The sequence below is a fragment of the Siniperca chuatsi genome, linkage group LG1 (assembly GCF_020085105.1).
Source record: "Siniperca chuatsi isolate FFG_IHB_CAS linkage group LG1, ASM2008510v1, whole genome shotgun sequence".
Classification (NCBI taxonomy): Eukaryota; Metazoa; Chordata; class Actinopteri; order Centrarchiformes; family Sinipercidae; genus Siniperca; species Siniperca chuatsi.
The window spans coordinates 35,728,111-35,747,965 of NC_058042.1; the positions used below are offsets into that span (position 1 = coordinate 35,728,111).

Here is a 19,855-nt window from a genome sequence, read left to right on the forward strand (position 1 = left end):
TCAGACAAAACATCTGTTTCTGTCAGCAGTGGTACTGTATGTATGTGGAAACAGAAGGTCAAACGGTATGATGCACTTTGGTTGTAGTTTGGTTTTGGTAGTTTTGAGTTTGGCCCCCTGCTATTTTACTAGTTATCTGTCAAACCAAACTCAACTGGAATGTTACAGAGTTGTATTTGAGTCTCAATCCTGAGCACGCAAAGGGACAGAGACAAAATATTTTTGCAAGTAGATTAATAAACCTTTGTAGGGAAATGATCTCAGTCTATTCTGTACTCAGTAGTGTTCATTATCCACAAAAGCGCACAATAACCCTGACACTGTGAGCAAGTGTCCAAGGGTTTGAGAGTGCATGGAGCAGGGAATTTCAGAGGAATTTAGCGAGCACAAAACATAACTCTACAAAATATAACTTAGGTGCGTCCCACCTTTTTCTGTGCTCAAAATGACACAAATATGCCACAGAATGTGTTTGTATGCAACCACGAAAGAATGTTTTCTATTACGATACACTTAAAAAATATGTTAATAGAGTCACTTACATCTGCTGTAAGAATTAAAAAAAAACTGTTCCAAACTGGGCCAAAGTCTGTGTGATGTTTGGCTTTATAGTTATTTTGAAGTGTGAGAACTTTTTCTGTTATATACTGCTTAAGAAGAAGACCAGTGGTGGACAACAAGATGCTCCTATTAATCATTTTAATGCTGGTGAAATACAAAACTGACTGGGTGCAGAACAGTACAAGATAAACAGTTTCATGTGTTCTGACTAGACATGTAAAACTCAATGTTAAGAGTAGCAGCAGTTGCTCTCATTAAGAGGAGTAAATTATAAGCATTTGACATGTATCATTTTCATTAAATTACCCAAGGACAACATGCAACTCGTGTAACACAGGAGGCAAGAAATGTCTGAACTGGTCGTTGGACCACAAATTGCCAGAACATTGCACATAAGGAAACTTTGGATTGGTATCTGAATCTCAATCACAGAACACAACATTTACTCAGGTATCTGGTCTCATTGGTGGACAAAAAGGCCATCACAGTCACAATCTAATGCTTAAAGGGTGTAACTAGGACTGGTTCTGCCGTAGTTTACATGCTCTTTGACCACGCGGTCATTCTGGATACAGCAAGATGCTTGTTGGTCAAAGTTTACTGAGGTCAGAGAATGCACAAAGGGTACATCACTATCGAAGCGCTGTGAGCTCAGAATCCGAAGTTTAATGTTCACTGCTTGCGTTTTTACTTATTTTTACAAAAAAAATACATAAAAAGGAGTTGATTAGATTAAGCCAATTTTCAAGCAAAATATATTTTCCCAATGATGAAAAGTCGTGTTTAATGTAGTTCAGTTTATAGTAAACAGGGTCCTGTAGTGTTGAGGATGTGTAGAAACAAGCAGAAATCTGGTGGAAAAGCTGCTGGTGATTCTGCGGATAAGTCCCAACTAGTTGGTGACCGTCCAAACAGAGACGTCCCAGCAGGTGTTTCCTATAAGCTGGACAAGGACCCATTTCCATTTAGTATTAACAAGTGATCTGTATCTGGATATCTTATCTGGATCAGGAAAAAAAAAGCTATTGCATGTGTAAATGCATGCAGAATGCAGTCAGATCAGCCAACCACCTCCGGAGCTGTCTCAGGGAGGTGCAAATGGTAACTGCACAGTGTGGCTACATTCTTAAGAATCAAGCTATCTCAAGCTGCCCGTCAAAAAGCTACAAACAAGCCCTCCCTCCAAAGAGTGGCCCTACAGCAACATCGCTTCAGGAGACTCTCAAGGGACAGCTACAACAGGAAAGATGGCCGACAAGGATAGCCAATCTAGCATCAGTGCTATAAGCTTCCCGACTGGCTCAGATCACTCTTACAGTATAAATTGTTTGCCTCTAGAGCTGCACGATATGGTAAAAAAAAAAAAAATCATATTGCGATTGTTTTGACAGATATGACTGCAATGATTCACGATTAGTGGGAATTATCATTTTTGCACTACAATTTTCATTTTCACTGAAAAAACTATTAGAATCATGATGACGTGACATTTGTTGGGGTCTGTACCAAACAAACATGCTTTCTTAATCTGGAGAACAAGATTTGTAGGCCGGGGCATCGCTGCAACACTTCATTAAAATGCTGTTTTGTAACACATTCGACCTTTATCAAAAAATTGCAGCTTCTGCGATTTGGATACTGTTGCGATTGCGTGCAGCCCCACCTGTTAGCTGGCTGCCTGCAGAGAGGCCCGCACAGGCCGTCAGCTGTCTGTGTGGCACGCGAGCCTCGCAGCTCGCAGATGTCCTCGGAGAGAATCACGCATCACTTCCCCTAAACCTGCAATAACTTTTGGGCCACTAGGAGGCAGCAGAGCCAAGTTGTGAACATGACCTCGACTTATCATCACCTTTTAAGTTGATATGGCAAACTTGTTAGAAAACAATTGCTTTTTAGAATTAAGGAGTTTCTGACCACCTGGCGACTTTAAGTCCAATATTCTCTCTCTTTCAGCTATTTTTTTGTTCTCCAGCAGCTCCTGAGGGAAATATCTGGCAGCTCTTTAGCTGCTAAACGCTGCACTATGTTCACCAGCTGCTCTCTGACTGCGTCAGTCTGCGGTCTGCTGCTGAGCAGCTCGTGTTCAGCGGGTTTCTAGAGCTTTTTCACTCAAAACAGCTGCCTGCCGCTGCCAAAAACAACACTATGAGTAAAGGAAGTAATTATTATTATTAACCAAAACAGTAAAGTCAGCTAAACAATTAGCACAGTTTTCACATTGTAATTTGATACACTTATTGAAAAAAATAGCGATTACAGCCACTTTAACCTGAGACATACTGTACCATGTTTGTTGATAACTCCACCTATTAGAATACTGAAACCCGATCACAATGCGGGCAGAAGAGGTAATGAGAACACTTATTAATAGTAGGTGTGAATGCAGAGGCCTGTCATCACATGTTTTTATCCAGATAATGTAATCAGATACAGGTCACATGTTAATACCAGGTAGAGATGGGGTCAAGAAGTCCAAAAGGTGATTAGTGTTGATTTACTGTGAATGCCAGGAATATGTGCTTCTCTGGTTTCCATTCACTGTATTCCTCATGTAACTGGGGGTTTCTTCGACTTTAGCAGCTGCTTGTATGTACATTGAGACAATTTCACATTAAAAAAAACCTGCCGGCTCCATTTAAACAATATACACACATGAAAATGCCTTAGATCCACATGTAAGCAATAACATCTCAAACACACATGACTTGAAAATGGTGTAATTAGGATGTCTCTCATTAAGATTACTGGCTACACTGTGAGGTAAAAAGATGTTACAGGTTAAGCGCAAACACATTTTTAAAAGAATCTTGATACTCCTAAAAAATACCAGTTAAAACATGTCCCCCTATATGGCTTATCATACACATGAAGGCTCTGGAGCAAGTGGGTACGCCAACAGTTTACTACACAACTCAAATGGTTCATCCAGCCGCCCCTGACTCAGATACTCGTCTTTATTCGTTCATTTCATACTGAGGGATTTCGTCACACAATAATAATCATGTTCAAGCAATATATTTAATCCAGTTAATTAAGTCAGACTTCAGCCACCACTTCAACCTTAAAGTTAGGGTAGGTAATGTATTTCAGAAGCATTGTTTGTTATATTTGTTGAAATTCTCTTTACATCCCGACAGACATCAATAAATCAAATGCTCTGGGGAAATTAAAACAAATAAATCCAGTATCTGTGGCCAATCATTTCATTCAGCCCGAAAGGGAATCTTTCGGTTGGATACTGTCGTTAGTTTCCCCAACCTTACCCACCCTAGCTTTAAAGAAGAGATATTGAAGGGAAGGCTTACGCAGATGTAGCATTTTCTCATTTCGTGGATCAAAGTGAGCTGCAGTATAAGAAGTACAGAACATTTGTGGTGACGACTATTCTTTGTCTGAATACCTGAAGAGGATTCTGGCAGTTGTGACATAACTTACATTTGTATATTCTGTATATAATATGTATGTATATAAATACAGTAGCAACTTTTATATTGTTATGATATTAAATACAGACATGATTTTACATTTTTTCTTTCAAGTGCTGTAAGCTTTGACTTTAGTGCGCAGGTACAGCAGAGTGAAGCTGTTCACCCCCCTTCTGTCTAACGTGAAGACATGATGTAAATAAAGCCAATGGTTAGAGTGGATGGACCTCTGTCATTGGACAAGTGGAAATACTCTCATTAATGTCCACTACAAGTTCCACAAGTACATTTCCCATTTCTTTTTGGTCATACAGAATTCTCATTGACTACAATGTGTAGACAGTAAGGGGGCCTTATGAGAAACTGGACTTTGACTAAAACTGTATATACTGGAACTGGCCTTTGACAAAACGACTACTACAACACATGCCATCACATGGATCACAGAGTGTCTTTATGCACATGTAACAAAAACCCTGCTTTAACGTGGCACGAGTTACGTGACTCACTGAAGTAACATTAATTTGCTGGTTAACTGCATAATAAGGGTCAGTGTCATTTTTTGTCAATCCGCAACGGCATCAACAATAAAGAATTTAATATAAATTCTAAGGTGTACGGGATGAGCCTCTGTTAATGTTATGTTTCAGTCTTTCCATGTCGTTTGAGTTTCGTTCTTCTGCGTTTTGGTAGGAGCTCAAGCTTTGAGTAGGACCTCTGTCAGGAAGCAAGATTAGTGTTTACAGAGGACACTTAAATCTGGCTTTCTAGTCTCACAGAGGCAGCGGTGGAGGAAGTATTCCAATCCTTTAAGTAAAAGTACTGATACCACACTGTATAAATACTTCCTTACAAGTGAAAATCCTGCATTTAAAATGTTAAAAGTAGAATCAAGAAAATGTACTCAAAGCAGAAAATGGCTCTTGTGACTGTTATACTACTATATTATATATTATATATATACTGTATTGTGAGAGCTGGAACCATGAAATGTTTGACATTTTTGCATGAAAAATTACTTTAACGACTAACAACAACAGTTGCCAATTAATTCACTCAACTAATCAACTAATCAACTAATCGTTTCGGCTTTTCTTGTAGGTAGTTCAATCTATAAGAAAGGATCATCTCCTCAGAAACTCCCGTAATTTGCACTTTATTATGAATACACCGAGATACACGGATCCAAGTTTTGGATGTTTGTCTGACGTCACCCAAGTTGCCAGATTGTCTATGAACACAATCCACACACTACATACGCTTTCAACCCGTCTGTCACCGCAACCTGGCAACCCACATCGCCATCCAAGGGGCGTGTGCGCAGCTGCTCTCTGCGCACGCAGACGGGCCGGCTAAGTTTCCGTTAGCTGTTGTCAAAACGTCAGGGCAGTACAGCGCAGCGCCCCCCACCCCGACTCACGTTTCCTTTTGCTGCGAGGGAAAACGTCGTTTGCTCCTCATTCGGGGGCTGTGCTACAGCTGCAGAAGCTAAAGTAAAACGACATAGCGGAAATAATATTAATTCTACTTTATCGTTCAGCAAACATCAACTAAATAAATCCCAGATTTTTCTGCATGCACTTTGCGTTACGTGAAGGCGAAATCGCTGTTGCACCGCTCCAGGTCAGACTCTGATAAGTCACAGAATCCGGTGTAACACCGGCAGCAGGCCGAGACAGAGCACACGTCCTCCTCGAGTTATCAAAAATGCCACAAGTTCTTACTTAAACGCTAGATAAATATTTAAGCAAGAGACTTGTCGTTCCCTCCTTTATCGTGAGTAATCCCCTGTATATATTGCATTTCACAGTTGTTTGTTGGCTATGGTGCAGTTTGCTTTAGAGCGTTTAAGGCGGTCCGCCATGTTCATTCAGTCAGTCTTGTTAACAACTGTGTCGCTGACTTGGCACGTGTTTGTTTACGTCATCAGTTATTTTTCAGATGTCGGTAGTGTCAGAAAGTGACAAAAGAGACTAAGAGAGAGCACGAATGAAAGATTCAATAAGGGATTCGTCGGCCGCAGAGTTTCCGGGTATTTTACCAACCCGGAACTGGATCCAAAATAGAACAGGCAACCCATCTCTAATTACAGGACTAGACTTTTATGTATTCACAACACTGTTGTGAGTAATTCTTGTCAAGTGTTTTAAATGAAGTGAGTACTAGCCCCAAATACAGAAAGTACATTAAAATGCATCTGACCATAGCAGCAATAAAGATGCTTCACTCTACCTTACCAAACAATCCTTTGCTAAGTGCCCATGTTATAAGAGCATTAATGCACTCAGGTATTCTGATAATAGACACATTACATTGACACACCTCATGGTGCATTTTGCTTTTACACTTTTACACTGTCTCCTTTACACCATCTCTAGTAAAGCTCTCTATCTTTGTCAGTTTACTTTTGACTTACTTATGTATGTTGAGTCTTGACTCTTTGCATTGCTCACAGTTATGCATTGGAACAGTTTCGTCTTGAGAGAAGAACATAGCTGATAATGAACCATTTCTTTACTCACTTTTACAGTATCAGCTACTGAAAATAGCCTGGTGTCTTGAAAATATCAGCCTATAGTGTGGATAGATTATTTTACATCCTAAATCATGTTATTTTACACATGCAGTGACCTCATTTCAACACATGTATTGTATCTTAAAATATGTGATTGGCATTTGTCCATGTTACATGGGATTTCTTTTCTCCACATCATATCACCTTTGATTATAAAAGGTCTAACGCTGAACTGGAAAATCCAGCGTCAGCTGGTGACCATCTTTGTGAGCCCAGTCAGTGAGAAACGCTGTTGTAAAGTTTTGAGAAGCTAGCTCAAATATGCTGAGACTACGCTGAACTTGTGAGACCATCTGCAGGCAGCTGGTTTGGTTCTAATCTTAAAACAGCATGAGGATTTTACAGGGACTGTATATGAAGAAAAAGACAGGGAAATGTACTTCCAAAACCAATGGCAGGAAAAAAGGGGAAGACTTTTTTTTTGCCCAATAGAGCAGCACTAAACGTGTCTTATTCGAAAGGCATTCTTTTGTTTAAAAAGGCCACCTTCTGTATGACATCCCACCTGTGCTTCAGTATTTCAGTGTAGCTGATAAAAGAGGCAGATACTCAGGGTTCACAGATGAGCTAAACTATGCCATTTCAAGTACAACACAAACAACTAAATATGAGGTATGAGTCAGTACTCCAAACCAATAATCTGATACCAGCATAGGGTAAATAAGGTCCATGCAACATGCATGTTTACTGTACACACTGAAGTATGCAATTACATGAAGAGGAAATGTCTGGTGTCTCATCACTCTGGTAAAAAGTTAAGATATTCTGTACTTTTTAGCACATGTACAAATACAGATTTTACATCTATTGTTATTCTTTAGATTGTAGGAAATAAATGTATCTCACAGACGGGGATGTAAAGAGACTGGCGTTTAAGATGCAGGTTTTGTCAGATGTAAGCCCTTGTTCATATTTTGGGACTTCTCAATGTGTAAACTGATTTCAAATAAGCGGGTTGACTGTTGAATATTTACTCCTGCAGTAACACAGGAATATAGGAATGCACATTAAACATAAATCGTGGATTCGATCTATTTGGAATAAGCGATCGTTTGATAACCTCAGTGTGCTGATTGCTGTTGAGTTTGGACTGTTTAAAATGGAATGAACGTTTGGCCTGACCAGTCAGTAGGCCTCAGGTTGGAAGGCAGATTTCCTAACTCTTGGTGTCAAAGGTTCTTGAGGGATTTGACAGCCTTGGCCAGGTTGCTGTAGAACTCAGCCATGCTGGAGGGGAAGAACGAGTCGACCACGGAGCGAGGGAGGAAGCCACCCAGGTCTGTCTGGAAGAAACTGAACACCTGGGTTTTGTTGGGCTCTCTGGAAATGGAGTGAAAGAAACACACAAGAGAAAGTGTAATACTAAACAGAGAAGCAAAAGTAGTACAGTGAAGATGGAATGGAGCTCTGGCCAGCATATCCTCTACAAACACACACTGAACTTGGTTAGTGTGTGTTAGCATACTCACCCTGAGATGGGGACACAGATGCAACCACATGGATGGTTGAATCCTCTCACGTAGCCAGACTGGGGAGGACAGCCCAGGTGACTCACATTGGTGGCTGTTTGACAGGACAAAAAAAACAAAAAACACATACATGCATACATGCGCGTTTGTCTACATTATATTGATCTTTGGGCTGTATTTCTGTCTGTAGAACTGTAGCTCTCAACCATGGGAGCTCAGAAACTAAACCAACAGCCTGCAGGTTTTCATTTCACTTAAATAGCTCGGTTTTTTGTGAAATACACTTTTTCATTTTGTTGCTGACAATTAGTTGAGAAGATATTGCTCTCATATCTGTCCATTCAATATGAAGCTACAGCTAAACTAAAGAAAAGAGTTTCCCCTCGGGGATCAATTAAGTATTTCTGATTCTGATTCTGATTTCTGAAACTAAGCTAACCGTCTCCTGGTTAGCTCCTTACTGAATGGAAAGATATCGATCCTCTCATCTAGCTTTCTGCAAGAAAGTGAAAAAGTGTATTTCCCGAAAGGCGAACTATTCCAAACTACTAGAGTGGGTGCTGTAAATGGGCTGGTTGAAGGTGCTTTACTCTGTAAATTCACCTGGTGGAACCTTGAAGACTGAAAATCTGCAGAGTCTTGGACCTCCAATACACATGGCTGGCTTCAGACATATATTTAAGGTAAAGATGTATCTAGTACTGAGGTCTTAACTTTTCCATCGTTTTGGCCATCATTTCTATCAGTTCACTGCAACAAAGTCCAAAGGACAAAGAACTGGAGATTCAGATCATAAAATGTGATCCAGTGGTTAATAATTATCAGCCTTTATAGGAAACAGTATATGCGTTGATACGACCTTATTTACAGTTACTGGAGATTATTGCCTTGATCAAGTTGCCATGTTATGTGAAAGTACAATATGTAGACGTGTTTCTTCAGCTCTAATTCATGCACTATTGAATGTTAAGTTTTAATGCTTTGGACTGCAACAAATAATCACTGCTAGGTTTGTGAATTGCTTTGTTAATGTGACCCTGAAATATCAGCGGTGATATTAGCTGTTATAGGCAGTTAAAGCCTAGATTATTCTGCATTTAATTCCCTTTGCAATGTCCTCAATGGGTGTTTCCCTTCACCTAATTGCTAAGAATCTTTAAATATCTAAGAACTATGATAAATTGCTTGTAAATGTTATCTGTGTCTTTTCCCTCTTTTTTATGCATTTATCTGTTTATTTTCTGTATTGCTATTATTTGTATGTTCACCCTGTTCTATTGTAATTGTTTTAGAAAACTAAATAAAATATTTCACTTCTTTGGTGAGTACGATGTTATCATAACCAAAAGACCTGATGGCCAAACTTACAAAAATAAGAGCCAAGTTGTAATAAACTGGAATTATCCTTTAAATGATCCTTTAAGCTACAGGAGGTGTGTTTATATAGCAAACAGTGACAACCCGTTCTGCACTGCCTGACACTGAGGACACATTACATGCCTGTTCTAGGCCAATTATACCAAAATCATTTTGAAGCAATTCAGAAAAGCCCAACAATATTAACTCACATTGTAAAGTAGCACTAGCAACTGGCAATCAAAATGCCAGCCAGAGACTTGGGTGCCAGGGAAATGTTTCTTGCAAGGAACATTGGAAGGCAAAGACATCAATGTGCAAACAGAAGTGAATCGTAGCAAGGCTGTTGTGTTTTGTTTTTCTTGCAAATAATGTGTTGTACTCTCCGAGATATTGTAACGTCATCGATTTTCAAAAGTTAGCTCTAATTTGCGTCTGAAACAGCCTTGCATCCAAATCACTCCTACAAGTAAAACAGTCCAGCCTTACTGCATGGCACAATCAGTCTGATAAAGTACAAAAGGAACAAGTACAGGAAGTAGAGGAGACAAAAATGAGTCATTACGCACCATTTGATGAAATGGTGCCATCTTCGTATTGTTTAACTAAAATAACATCTACAAAGTCTCGTGGAGCTATGATACCCATAGCTGCTGAGGGCGTGACTGTTCGGCAGATAGAGATGTCCTGCACAAGAGTGGGAGACAAGGGAATGTACTCAAACACTGAGTCAAACAAAGCAAAAGCAAAAATGGATATCACCTCTGGTAAAGCTGCACCAGGCCAGATTTTCATTCTTATAAAATGTATGTGGATTTGACCTGCCTGATCAAATTTAGTAGGTTGGCAACAAAGGTTGGGCTATTGAACCGTGAGACACGTATGCAGTTTATTGACATGATCTCACTAGATTTCTGGTATTGCAGTTCAAAGTTACAGTTTCCAAACAGTTTTGCAGCCATTTATTTTATTGCCCCCAATATGTTAAGACACCTAGTGCAACTTTAAAAATAATTCAGACAATCTTTGATGGAAATCAAAAGAAATCTGACAACTGTATGAAGGGGAAACTGTGTCAACTAATACAAAATGATCATGACAAAGCAGCCTGTGATCAGAAGAAGGAAATTAGTAACACACCTCTGTAATTTGTTCCAAAAGTTCAAACTTTTTGACATTGTTGTCCCACTTGACTCTGAGCCCGTTGGGTACTGGTTTCAGACACTCCCACACTTTCTCCAGGCTGCCGCTGACAATCCCGTCCCCCTTATAACTGCAGAGGAAGTCGGATGACAGAACACAGTCAGGAGAGTAGATTATCAAGGCGCAGCTCTGCTGTAAGAGTCATGCATTCTTGGACAGGCAAATGATTTAACCCCTGCACACAAATAAACAGTACATTACTTCTGCTCTGCACACCAGGGTTCGAGCCTTGCTAATTATGATACCAACTGGTACATTTTTAGACCACAACTTCCTTAAACATAACAATACGCGATTTATTTCTGAAAAAAATATTATGAGGCAGAAAATAAAAGTCTAATTCTACTGCCATGTACTGAAATGTTCATGGTGTAATCTGTCCTGATCCAAATTCATAAAGTTGTGAGAGACTTGTTCTAAAATCATGTGGTTTTCAAATGCATCCACAGGTCTGTGAAGCACTATGCAAGGCAACTGGATTAAGATTTTGGAGTCATTTTTATAATTTGTTGAATGCTGGATAGAAAAATGGAAACCTGAAAACCGGAGAAGTTTTATTTCTATTGGTGTAAGCGCCCAACTCAACTTGCGTCTGATTGGCTGGCGAGGGCCGCTTGTCAAGCGGATCATCACACCTGCATTCAAGGATTACATCTGCAGAGCTGTGTTTTGTGCAAGGCCAGTTTCTTCAGAACTAAACTGGTTTTCCTAAGAAGGATGAGTGAGGTTCTCGCTAAACTTTGAAATGACAACCCACTTCAGTACCATTAAATCTGTTCCAACATGCCAATGTTATGGGATTAGATTAGTTTCATAATTGAACAAAATCTGCAAAGAATCAAACTAAATACATTTAATGGAAGTGAATGAAAATAATTTTAAACCAAAAAAATTTGCCCAAAGACAAAACTTAAAATAAAAGTGTACAGCACCTGATTACGAAATTCTCAATTCTTCTTTCCCTGAGCATGATTGATCTTTTGCTGTCCATTTTTTACTGCTGAATGTTTCAGTTTCATACCATTTGTTGCTCATCCAGACCACTGAACCAAAAGATTCAGCAGTGAAACTGAACAGATGAGTGATCCTGCTCGGTTAAAGAAAGGTGTAGGCTTATATAATCAAATGTCTTGTATAGTTTTAGTGTCAATTTTGCCTTTGAGGTAATTTTTTGATTTTACATTATTTTTATTCACTGTCAATAAATGTTTTTGTTTGATTCTTTGGAGATTTTGTTCAATTATGAAACAAATCTAATCCCATAAAATAAGCTCTTTTTTGTTCAACTTTCTATGAATCACTGTGTTCACTGTTGTTTGTTCAAATGACAATGAAAACCCTTACTGAAGCTGTTGCAGTTGCTAATTACTTGAATGTGCTGTTGAACATAATGTATATTGTGTGGAAGCATATGTTGAAATGTTTAAGAGGATTATTGCCTCAGATTGTTTAGATCAACTTTACTGCAGAGATGCCCTTTGTGTGCATCACAAAATTATTTGCAACATTAATCATTACTAGACTGGGCTTCATTTCCCAAAATCATCTTCAGGCTAAAATGATCTTAGTCCATGGAGTTACAATGGGACTAAGATCGTCTCAGCCTTAAGATGCTTTCAGGAAATGGGCCTTTGGTCTGCAGCCACACTCCGAAGACCAACCTTGCCAGGAACACTCATCAAGAAAGTGAGAATATCAGTCATAAAGTGCATCCAGAAACTATTCACCCCATAATGACAATGTGAAAGAAGTGTGTTTGAAATCTTTGCGAATTTATTACAAACATTTCTGCAGCATTGAAGGTCCCAATGAGCACTGTGGCCTCCATCATCCGTAAATGGAAGTAGTTTGGAACCACCAGGACTCTTCCTAGAGCTGGCCGCCCGGCCAAACTGAGCGATCGGGGGAGAAGGGCCTCAGTCAGGGAGGTGACCAAGAACCCGATGGTCACTGTGACAGAGCTCCAGCGTTTCTCCGTGGAGAGAGGAGAACCTTCCAGAAGAACAACCATCTCTGCAGCACTCCACCAGTCAGGCCTGTATGGTGGAGTGGCCAGACGGAAGCCCCTCCTCAGTAAAAGGCACATGACAGCCCGCCTGGAGTTTGCCAAAAGGCACCTGAAGGACTCAGACCATGAGAAACAAAATTCTCTGGTCTGATGAAACAAAGACTGAACTCTTTGGCCTGAATGGCGTCATGTCTGGAGGAAACCAGGCACCGCTCATCACCTGGCCAGTACCATCCCTACAGTGAAGCATGGAGGTGGCAGCATCATGCGGTGGGGATGTTTTTCAGCGGCAGGAACTGGGAGACTAGTCCGGTTAGAGGGAACGATGAATGCAGCAAAGCGTTCTGGACCCCAGACTGGGGCGAACGTTCATCTTCCAACAAGACGACGACCCTAAGCACACAACCCAGATAATAAAGGAGTGGCTACGGGACTCTGTGAATGTCCCTCAGTGGCCCAGCCAGAGCCCAGACCTGAACCCGACTGAACATCTCTGGAGAGATCTGAAAATGGCCCCATCCAACCTGATGGAGCTCGAGAAGTTTCCCATTCTTCTCTGCAGGAGAAGAATGGGAAACTTCCCGAAAATAGGTGTGCCAAGCTTGTAGCATCATACTCAAAGACTTGAGGCTGTAATTGGTGCCAAAGGTGCTTCAACAAAGTACTGAGCAAAGGCTGTGAATACTTACGTAGATGTGATTTTTATTTATTTTTTATAAATCTGCAAAGATTTCAATCTTCTTTCACGTTGTCATTATGAGGTATTGTTTGTAGAATTTTGAGGAAAATAATTAATTTAATCCATTTTGGAATAAGGCTGTAACATAACATAAATGTGGAAAAGTGACGCGCTGTGAATACTTTCCAGATGCACTAAATATACGTTTGCGTAAACTGGATGTTAAGTTATTTTCTAATTTAACTTGTTACAGTAGCTGCTTTTGAACTCGGCTCAGAACAGGATGAAAGAAAAGGCACGAGACTGGAGGCATCGTTCCATTTGTTTATTGGGCAAAATCCTGTACAAAATCAAAGGCTGCGTCTGCCAAACACTGTAGTTTCACCTGAGAAAATTCAGACAACACTAACATTTACTGAGGCAGTTACTGAAAACAGATGCTACAGCACTAAAACACTTCAGTCCAAAAGTATAAAGGATGGGTCACCTTTGCAGCTATTGGTTACTAAATGATGCACAAACTTTTACTAAAACATGTTTATAAAGACAGTTGTAAATGCTGTGGCGAAGGATGTCCTGAGCTGAGATAAAAGGGTCTGCAGGGGGCAGCTGTACAGCCAGGGAGCAGGACGACCACAGTATCACTACAGGAGACATGTGAGGGAAATGAGGGATTTTAATTCAACAGCCGGATCATACATCACTAAACTGCTGGAGCATCTACACAGAAACATTTCCACATGTATAGCACCAGTTCCTCCTGACTCACAGTATGCTTTTACCTGGGCTAATCAACTTTACAGTGATAGTCTAACTAATACAATGTGACTATGTTTTTTTTATTTCAATCTGTGCTGCATCTGCAGTCTGTGTTTATGAAGCATGGACACACAGCATAACATAATTAGCTAGCATATTTAGCTTTTTCATCCTGGGTAATACAGGAAAATCACAATATGTCTCTCAAGCTATATGCTGTATATTTACATAAACACAGACACTTCCTCATGAGTTGGCGCCTCTGCCAAATGTGCATTTAGAGAGAAAACCCGACCAGACTCACCTACAACAGCGGGATCTGTACGCAGCCATGACCAGATGTCTTTGAATGCAACCGTGACGATAGGTGAGACGAGCTGCCCCTACCAGCCAATCGGACATAGGTTTACTCGGGCGCTTAGACCCCGTCCTCTCAGGCAGCCCGAGACACCAGTGATTGTATATTATGCAAGACACCAATAGAAATAAAACCCCTCAGATTTTCAGTTTTCCATTTTTCTATCAGACATTCCACAAATAGAAAATTAGAAAAACGAAATACATAAATACAAAATACATTGATCTGACGAACGAATAATACAATTTTAGAAAATATTATTCAATTTTCATTTTTTATATGGAAAATTCAACTGATTCAACTGAGCGTTACACCGACCTGGTAGCAGCTAATAATCTTTTTAAAATATTATGTAAAAGATAAAGTAGCATCGGTGATATGCTCACTACAAACTCACCACCTTTGCCACAAGATTATTCCAGGGGGACATCTTGCTGGGAAATGGCTTTTAATTTTATCAATGCAGTTTTAGTTATCATGCCATGTACTTGTATTATTATACGGTACATACTACATCATCAACCGGTAAATCCACTTTGTACTTTACGCTTATTTTAATTTTATACTTATGTCCACTTTGTACTTAATTTATCTTGCCTGTATTATAGTGTATGATATTCTGATTTGCTTAGTACTTCTATTCCTGTGTGCACTGACGTGACAGTGAGCAGCTGTAACAAAAGAGTTTCCCCTCGGGGATCAATAAAGGATTTCTGATTCTGATTGTTTTCTGATGTAGGACAGGTAAGATAATAAACATGGTCAGTTGTAGGTACAAGCCCTGACAGCTCCTTGTGTTTACCCTTACACTTGCACAAGAGCATTTACTATCTAAAGATTTCATCATTGTGTTCAACTGTTGATTAAATCAAAACTAGACGAGAAAGAAAAAGATAACACGAGCTTTCTCACACATTCCCCGGGAACTCTGACGAGGGACGCCAAGACACAACCACGTCATTCTGCCAAAGAAAACAGTAAATTAGCAGTGAGCGACATTTGCCTTTGTGTAATACAATTGCCCTAGTACATGCTGTTCCCTTTGAAACACTACATATTTAAAAAATGTCATAAATTATGTCTTTCTGAATTCTTGCTTGAGGATCAAGTGTGACAGAAAGGTCACTATCAGTTGATACACCAAGCTGACAGTCAGCCATCACTGAGCGCCAGTGGTTGACCGTTGGCCATAGCTTTTGCAATGTGTCCAGCATCTTTGGCACTAGTTGGCCCTTAACTGCACTTAACTGGTCAACCAATTAGGCATATTAATACAGTGTTAGTGTTCAGTGTGGCTGAACGAGTTCTGACAAAGACATGAACGCTATATTGAATTCTGAATATTCTGAATAATACACTTTATGATCAAAGATGGTAATAACAGTCAGCAGTACATTTAAATCAAACAGTTTTAAATAGCTATAAATAAAACCACAATTATATTCATCTTTAAGAACAATAAGGGTAAAATACACATGAAATTCAGGCTGCAGGCATTTATGTTCTGTAATTTGCGCCACTGTCTGCGCCATACAAATATTGTCAAATTACATCAGCTCCCCAATGTAAAATTATGATGGTTAGATGTCTAATCAAGTTTGATATGACATACTTATACAACGCTGAAGATCAATGACCTAATCAAATCTACCTTTATATATTGTGGCTTGGGAAAAAACATCATGACAAACAGAAAAACTGCATTTGCAAAGAGGAACAGTGGTCACAAGTAGACCCTCACCAACCACCACCGAGACACTCAGTGCATATTTACAATAGTACATAAACACTGGGCTATCTAAAAACCTCTGACAGTGTCAAACATGTATTCGACGCTTGCATATGGTAACATTATTATGTCCATCCCCTGGTAAATCTAATACACAAACATATATTTCAAAAGTCTAAATTTTATGAATTGGCTCAGACTCCTGCAAAAGGTAGTGTAACTGAACTAAAATGATGAATTTCAGCAGTTAGGAACAACAACCAAGAGTAAAAATTGTGCAGTTTTTACACTTGCTTGGTGCATGGGGTGCTCGCTAAATTGGTTCTCTAATGTTATACCAGAGAACAGCATGTATCAGGGCAACTGGATATCTTACAATTTCATATCAGACAGAAACAGCAAACATTTACCGATTTCTTGCAGACTTTCCACCCGGACTCATCCCTCTTGTAGCTCAGCAAGCAGTCAGCCACTGCCTTCGCTTTATGTTCATACTCCATAATAGTTAGTAAAAGGAAACGTTACCTTGCTAACCTAGTTAATTCACTTTGCAGGCTGACAACACGAGGCTTTTATCTCTCAATTCAGAAAATCAAAGTCACACTGTAGCTGGACTATGTAACTCAAGTGCAGCAACGACAAGTACTTAACGCTAGCAAGTACACCAAACCCTGCTCAGGTGAGCGTGAGCCGCCACTGTAAAGCTAGCGTTAGCCAAAATGAATGGAACGTGCTATGCAATGCCCGCATCGTTAACTACCAAGCAGCTAGCTCGCGGGTACGAGGTATGTCAATAGAAAACATCCACAACTCTGTCAATTACTGTTAACTGTAAAACCTTTTTCGCCTTATGCCCACGCGACAGGTCACATGTGTCTCAGTTAAAACGCTAAAATCTAAAAGTAGTTGAATGAAATCCCTGAAATTAGGGGGAGAATGGTTAGCAGACGTGTCATAGCAGCCAGAAAAAAAGACAACTTCCGGTTATAGCTTTCAAAAGAAAACCCCTATTCACAAACGTTAGCGTTTATGAAAATGTACCATGTACTATAGTGACTCTTAGCACAGCACTCAGTGATTTAATCAAGTATTGTACTATTGGTTTGTACACAGCAACACATTTAATTCAGCGAGAAGTTCCACGTATTTTATTATAAAGGCAAAAGTACCCGACTCTTTCTTTTAACCTCGTTGGCTTGCAGCAAAGCAAGCTGGGAATTGTAGTAGTCACGTCATTCCAGATGAAATGCTGTTTATTCAGTGTACAGGCAAGGTCGGATCAATGTGAGATGATTAACTATTTTATTATGATTGCATGGAAAGCAAGTGTAATTATGTTAGCTGTAAATGTTTTAATAGCTGGTGTTACACTAATAGCGCCAAAGTAGTTTGTTTTTATTGTAATACACATTGCTACAAGAACTCATTTAATTAGCTGACATAGCTGTTTCAAAATGATACAAGACAGCACACACTGGAGAAAGAAATCACATTTATAATAATCTACTCTTTGAGTGCAATGTGTTAACCCCTAGTGGCGTATATATCTGATATTTTGAGAAACATTTTAACAGAAAACATAATTTTAGCAAAGATGTCATACATTGGAGCAGACTAGGTCATTTGACTCATTGACATTTAAATCAAAGCTGGTTTTGGACGTTTTGGCCAACTTTCCTTGCCGGGCATCAGACTTGAGATAGCGCTCCTTGTTGTGGATCACTTGAATGTACTGGTCAGTGCTGCTGTTCTGCTGGTCACTGCTGGAGGCCAGGGAGGCTGAGTCTGACTCGGTCTGGGGGGTCTCCAGCTTTGGTCTCGTCTTGGGCTTCACATAAGACTCCATGTGCCTGGTCCTGGCCGGGGACTGACAGTGTCTTCCTGGGGAATGGATGTGACGTCTGGTTCGCACAAAAGGAGGGTCTGCTCCTCTCACATTGGCCTGGGACCGGGAGTGTGACTCTAAATCTCCCCAATCCATTTCTCCTTCACCACCCTCCTCTTCATTCTCTTCTTGCGCTCCATATCTTCCTCGAGCAGTGTGGCTGTCTTTAACCATGGACGGGTGGCTCTCTACATGGTCACCGATGTAGAAGTGTGCTAGGTGGTGGAGGTCAGAGAGGGAACGGGGCCGATGAGCCTTCCCCACCGACATCCTTCTCCTGCCTTTTCCCTCTTCCTCCTCCTCCTCCTCTTCCTCCTCTTCACTCAAATGCTGCTGTGATGGATGGGACCGTTGAGGATGTGGTTGGTGGTGAGTGGTGCGGGGTGTGTAGCGTTTAATGTTGCGTGGGTACAGCTCCAGGATTTCTGCAGGCTCCTCCATGAGGTAATGGCGTGGGATCCGTGTGGCTGAGCGCATCAGCTTCTTCCTCGGCTCGTGCTCATTGACAATCACGTAACGGGTGGTGTGACCACGCCGTCCTCCATAACTTTGTGCAGTGATGATCCCGGCAGCCTCAACAGGATGTATGGTGCGTACGGTCTTCCTGTACAGGGGGTCAGAGTGGATGTTGTCAGAATAGCGAGCTGGGGGATTGTACGCCATATGGTGGTAGGACTTGGACCTGCAGGTACCACTAGGGCCACCAAGAAATGGTGGGGGCCTGTTATGAGAAAGGACAACACATAATCAGCTTATATGATTATTATTATGTAATATTATTGTTGGTATGTTATCATTGCATAATGCTGTTAAAAAGCATGGACTGATTTGAAATGTCTGCACTGCAATGCCACATAATCTCGAAATTTTCACAAAATTAAAGGAGACATGATGTTCACTGTGATGGGTAATATAACAGTTATATATTCTTGTAAGGTTGGAAAAGAAACTGAGACAGCATTTAGTAAACTGTCTACTGAAACCCAGGTTAATGCTAAAGTAAGTATAAATTAGGGCTGAACGATTCATTGTTTTTATATCAAAAGTGCAATTTTCGAATCACAGGAGCCACAATTTTAATTATAACTTGGATTAACGTTATTAACAATCTGAACAAGCTGTGAGAGTGAAAGTTATAGTTTAGGCAGCTATAGTTACAACTGAAGCTCATTTATGTTAATCTAACTAGCTAACTTAAGCTAACTAGCTAACGGCAGCTAAGTTCTACTGTCACTTTGAGAGACAATGGGACAATCCTGACACCATTCCTTGTGACTCCATTCACCAGCTCAAGGCCCACCAGCTCCACCTCCCCCACCACAGCAGGGCCCTGGGCCTCTCCGCAACTTCAAAACCTCCACCATCATCCCCGTCCCCCAAAAAAACAAGGACCACAGGACTTAACGACTACAGACCCATCGCCTTGACCTCTGGTAATGACTTCTTTTGAGCGCCTTGTGTTGTCCCACCTCAAATCTATCACAGACCCACTCCTGGACCCCCTGCAGTTCACCTACAGAGCCAACAGGTCTGTAGATGATGCAGTAAACATGGCCCTCCACTTCATCCTCCAGCACCTGGACTCCTCAGGAACCTACGCCAGGATCCTGTTTGTGGATTTTAGCTCAGCCTTCAACACCATCATCCTGACTCTGCTGCAGGACAAGCTCTCCCAGCTGAGTGTGCCTGACTCCACCTGCAGACTTACTGTCTGACAGGAGGCAGCATGTGAGGCTGGGACAACATCTCTGCCTCTGACTCCAGGACCATCAGTACCAGTTCCCCCAAGGCTGCCTTCTTTCCCCTCTGCTCTTCTCCCTGTACACCAATAGCTGCACCTCCAGTCAC

The 19,855-nt window shown here is 40.7% G+C and overlaps 2 protein-coding genes across 2 annotated transcripts in view; both read right to left on the minus strand.

The window, feature by feature from the left end:
* Window positions 1-682: 682 nt before the first annotated feature.
* stard5 (StAR-related lipid transfer (START) domain containing 5) lies at window positions 683-17,123 on the minus strand. Its single transcript, XM_044212222.1, has 6 exons — window positions 16,533-17,123; window positions 15,306-15,355; window positions 10,527-10,659; window positions 9,956-10,073; window positions 8,031-8,124; window positions 683-7,881 (listed from the first exon to the last, which is right to left on the minus strand). The coding sequence occupies exons 1-6, from the start codon at window positions 16,620-16,622 to the stop codon at window positions 7,731-7,733; spliced, it is 636 nt and encodes a 211-aa protein (XP_044068157.1). The 5' UTR covers window positions 16,623-17,123; the 3' UTR covers window positions 683-7,730.
* A 234-nt stretch (window positions 17,124-17,357) lies between these two features.
* Window positions 17,358-19,855, minus strand: part of LOC122883522 (transmembrane channel-like protein 3) — a 53,473-nt gene continuing 50,975 nt past the window's right edge. Inside the window, exon 22 of the mRNA XM_044212352.1 lies at window positions 17,358-18,728. Coding sequence (XP_044068287.1) covers window positions 17,720-18,728 — 1,009 coding nt within the window. The 3' untranslated portion in view covers window positions 17,358-17,719. The remainder of the gene's footprint in view (window positions 18,729-19,855) is intronic.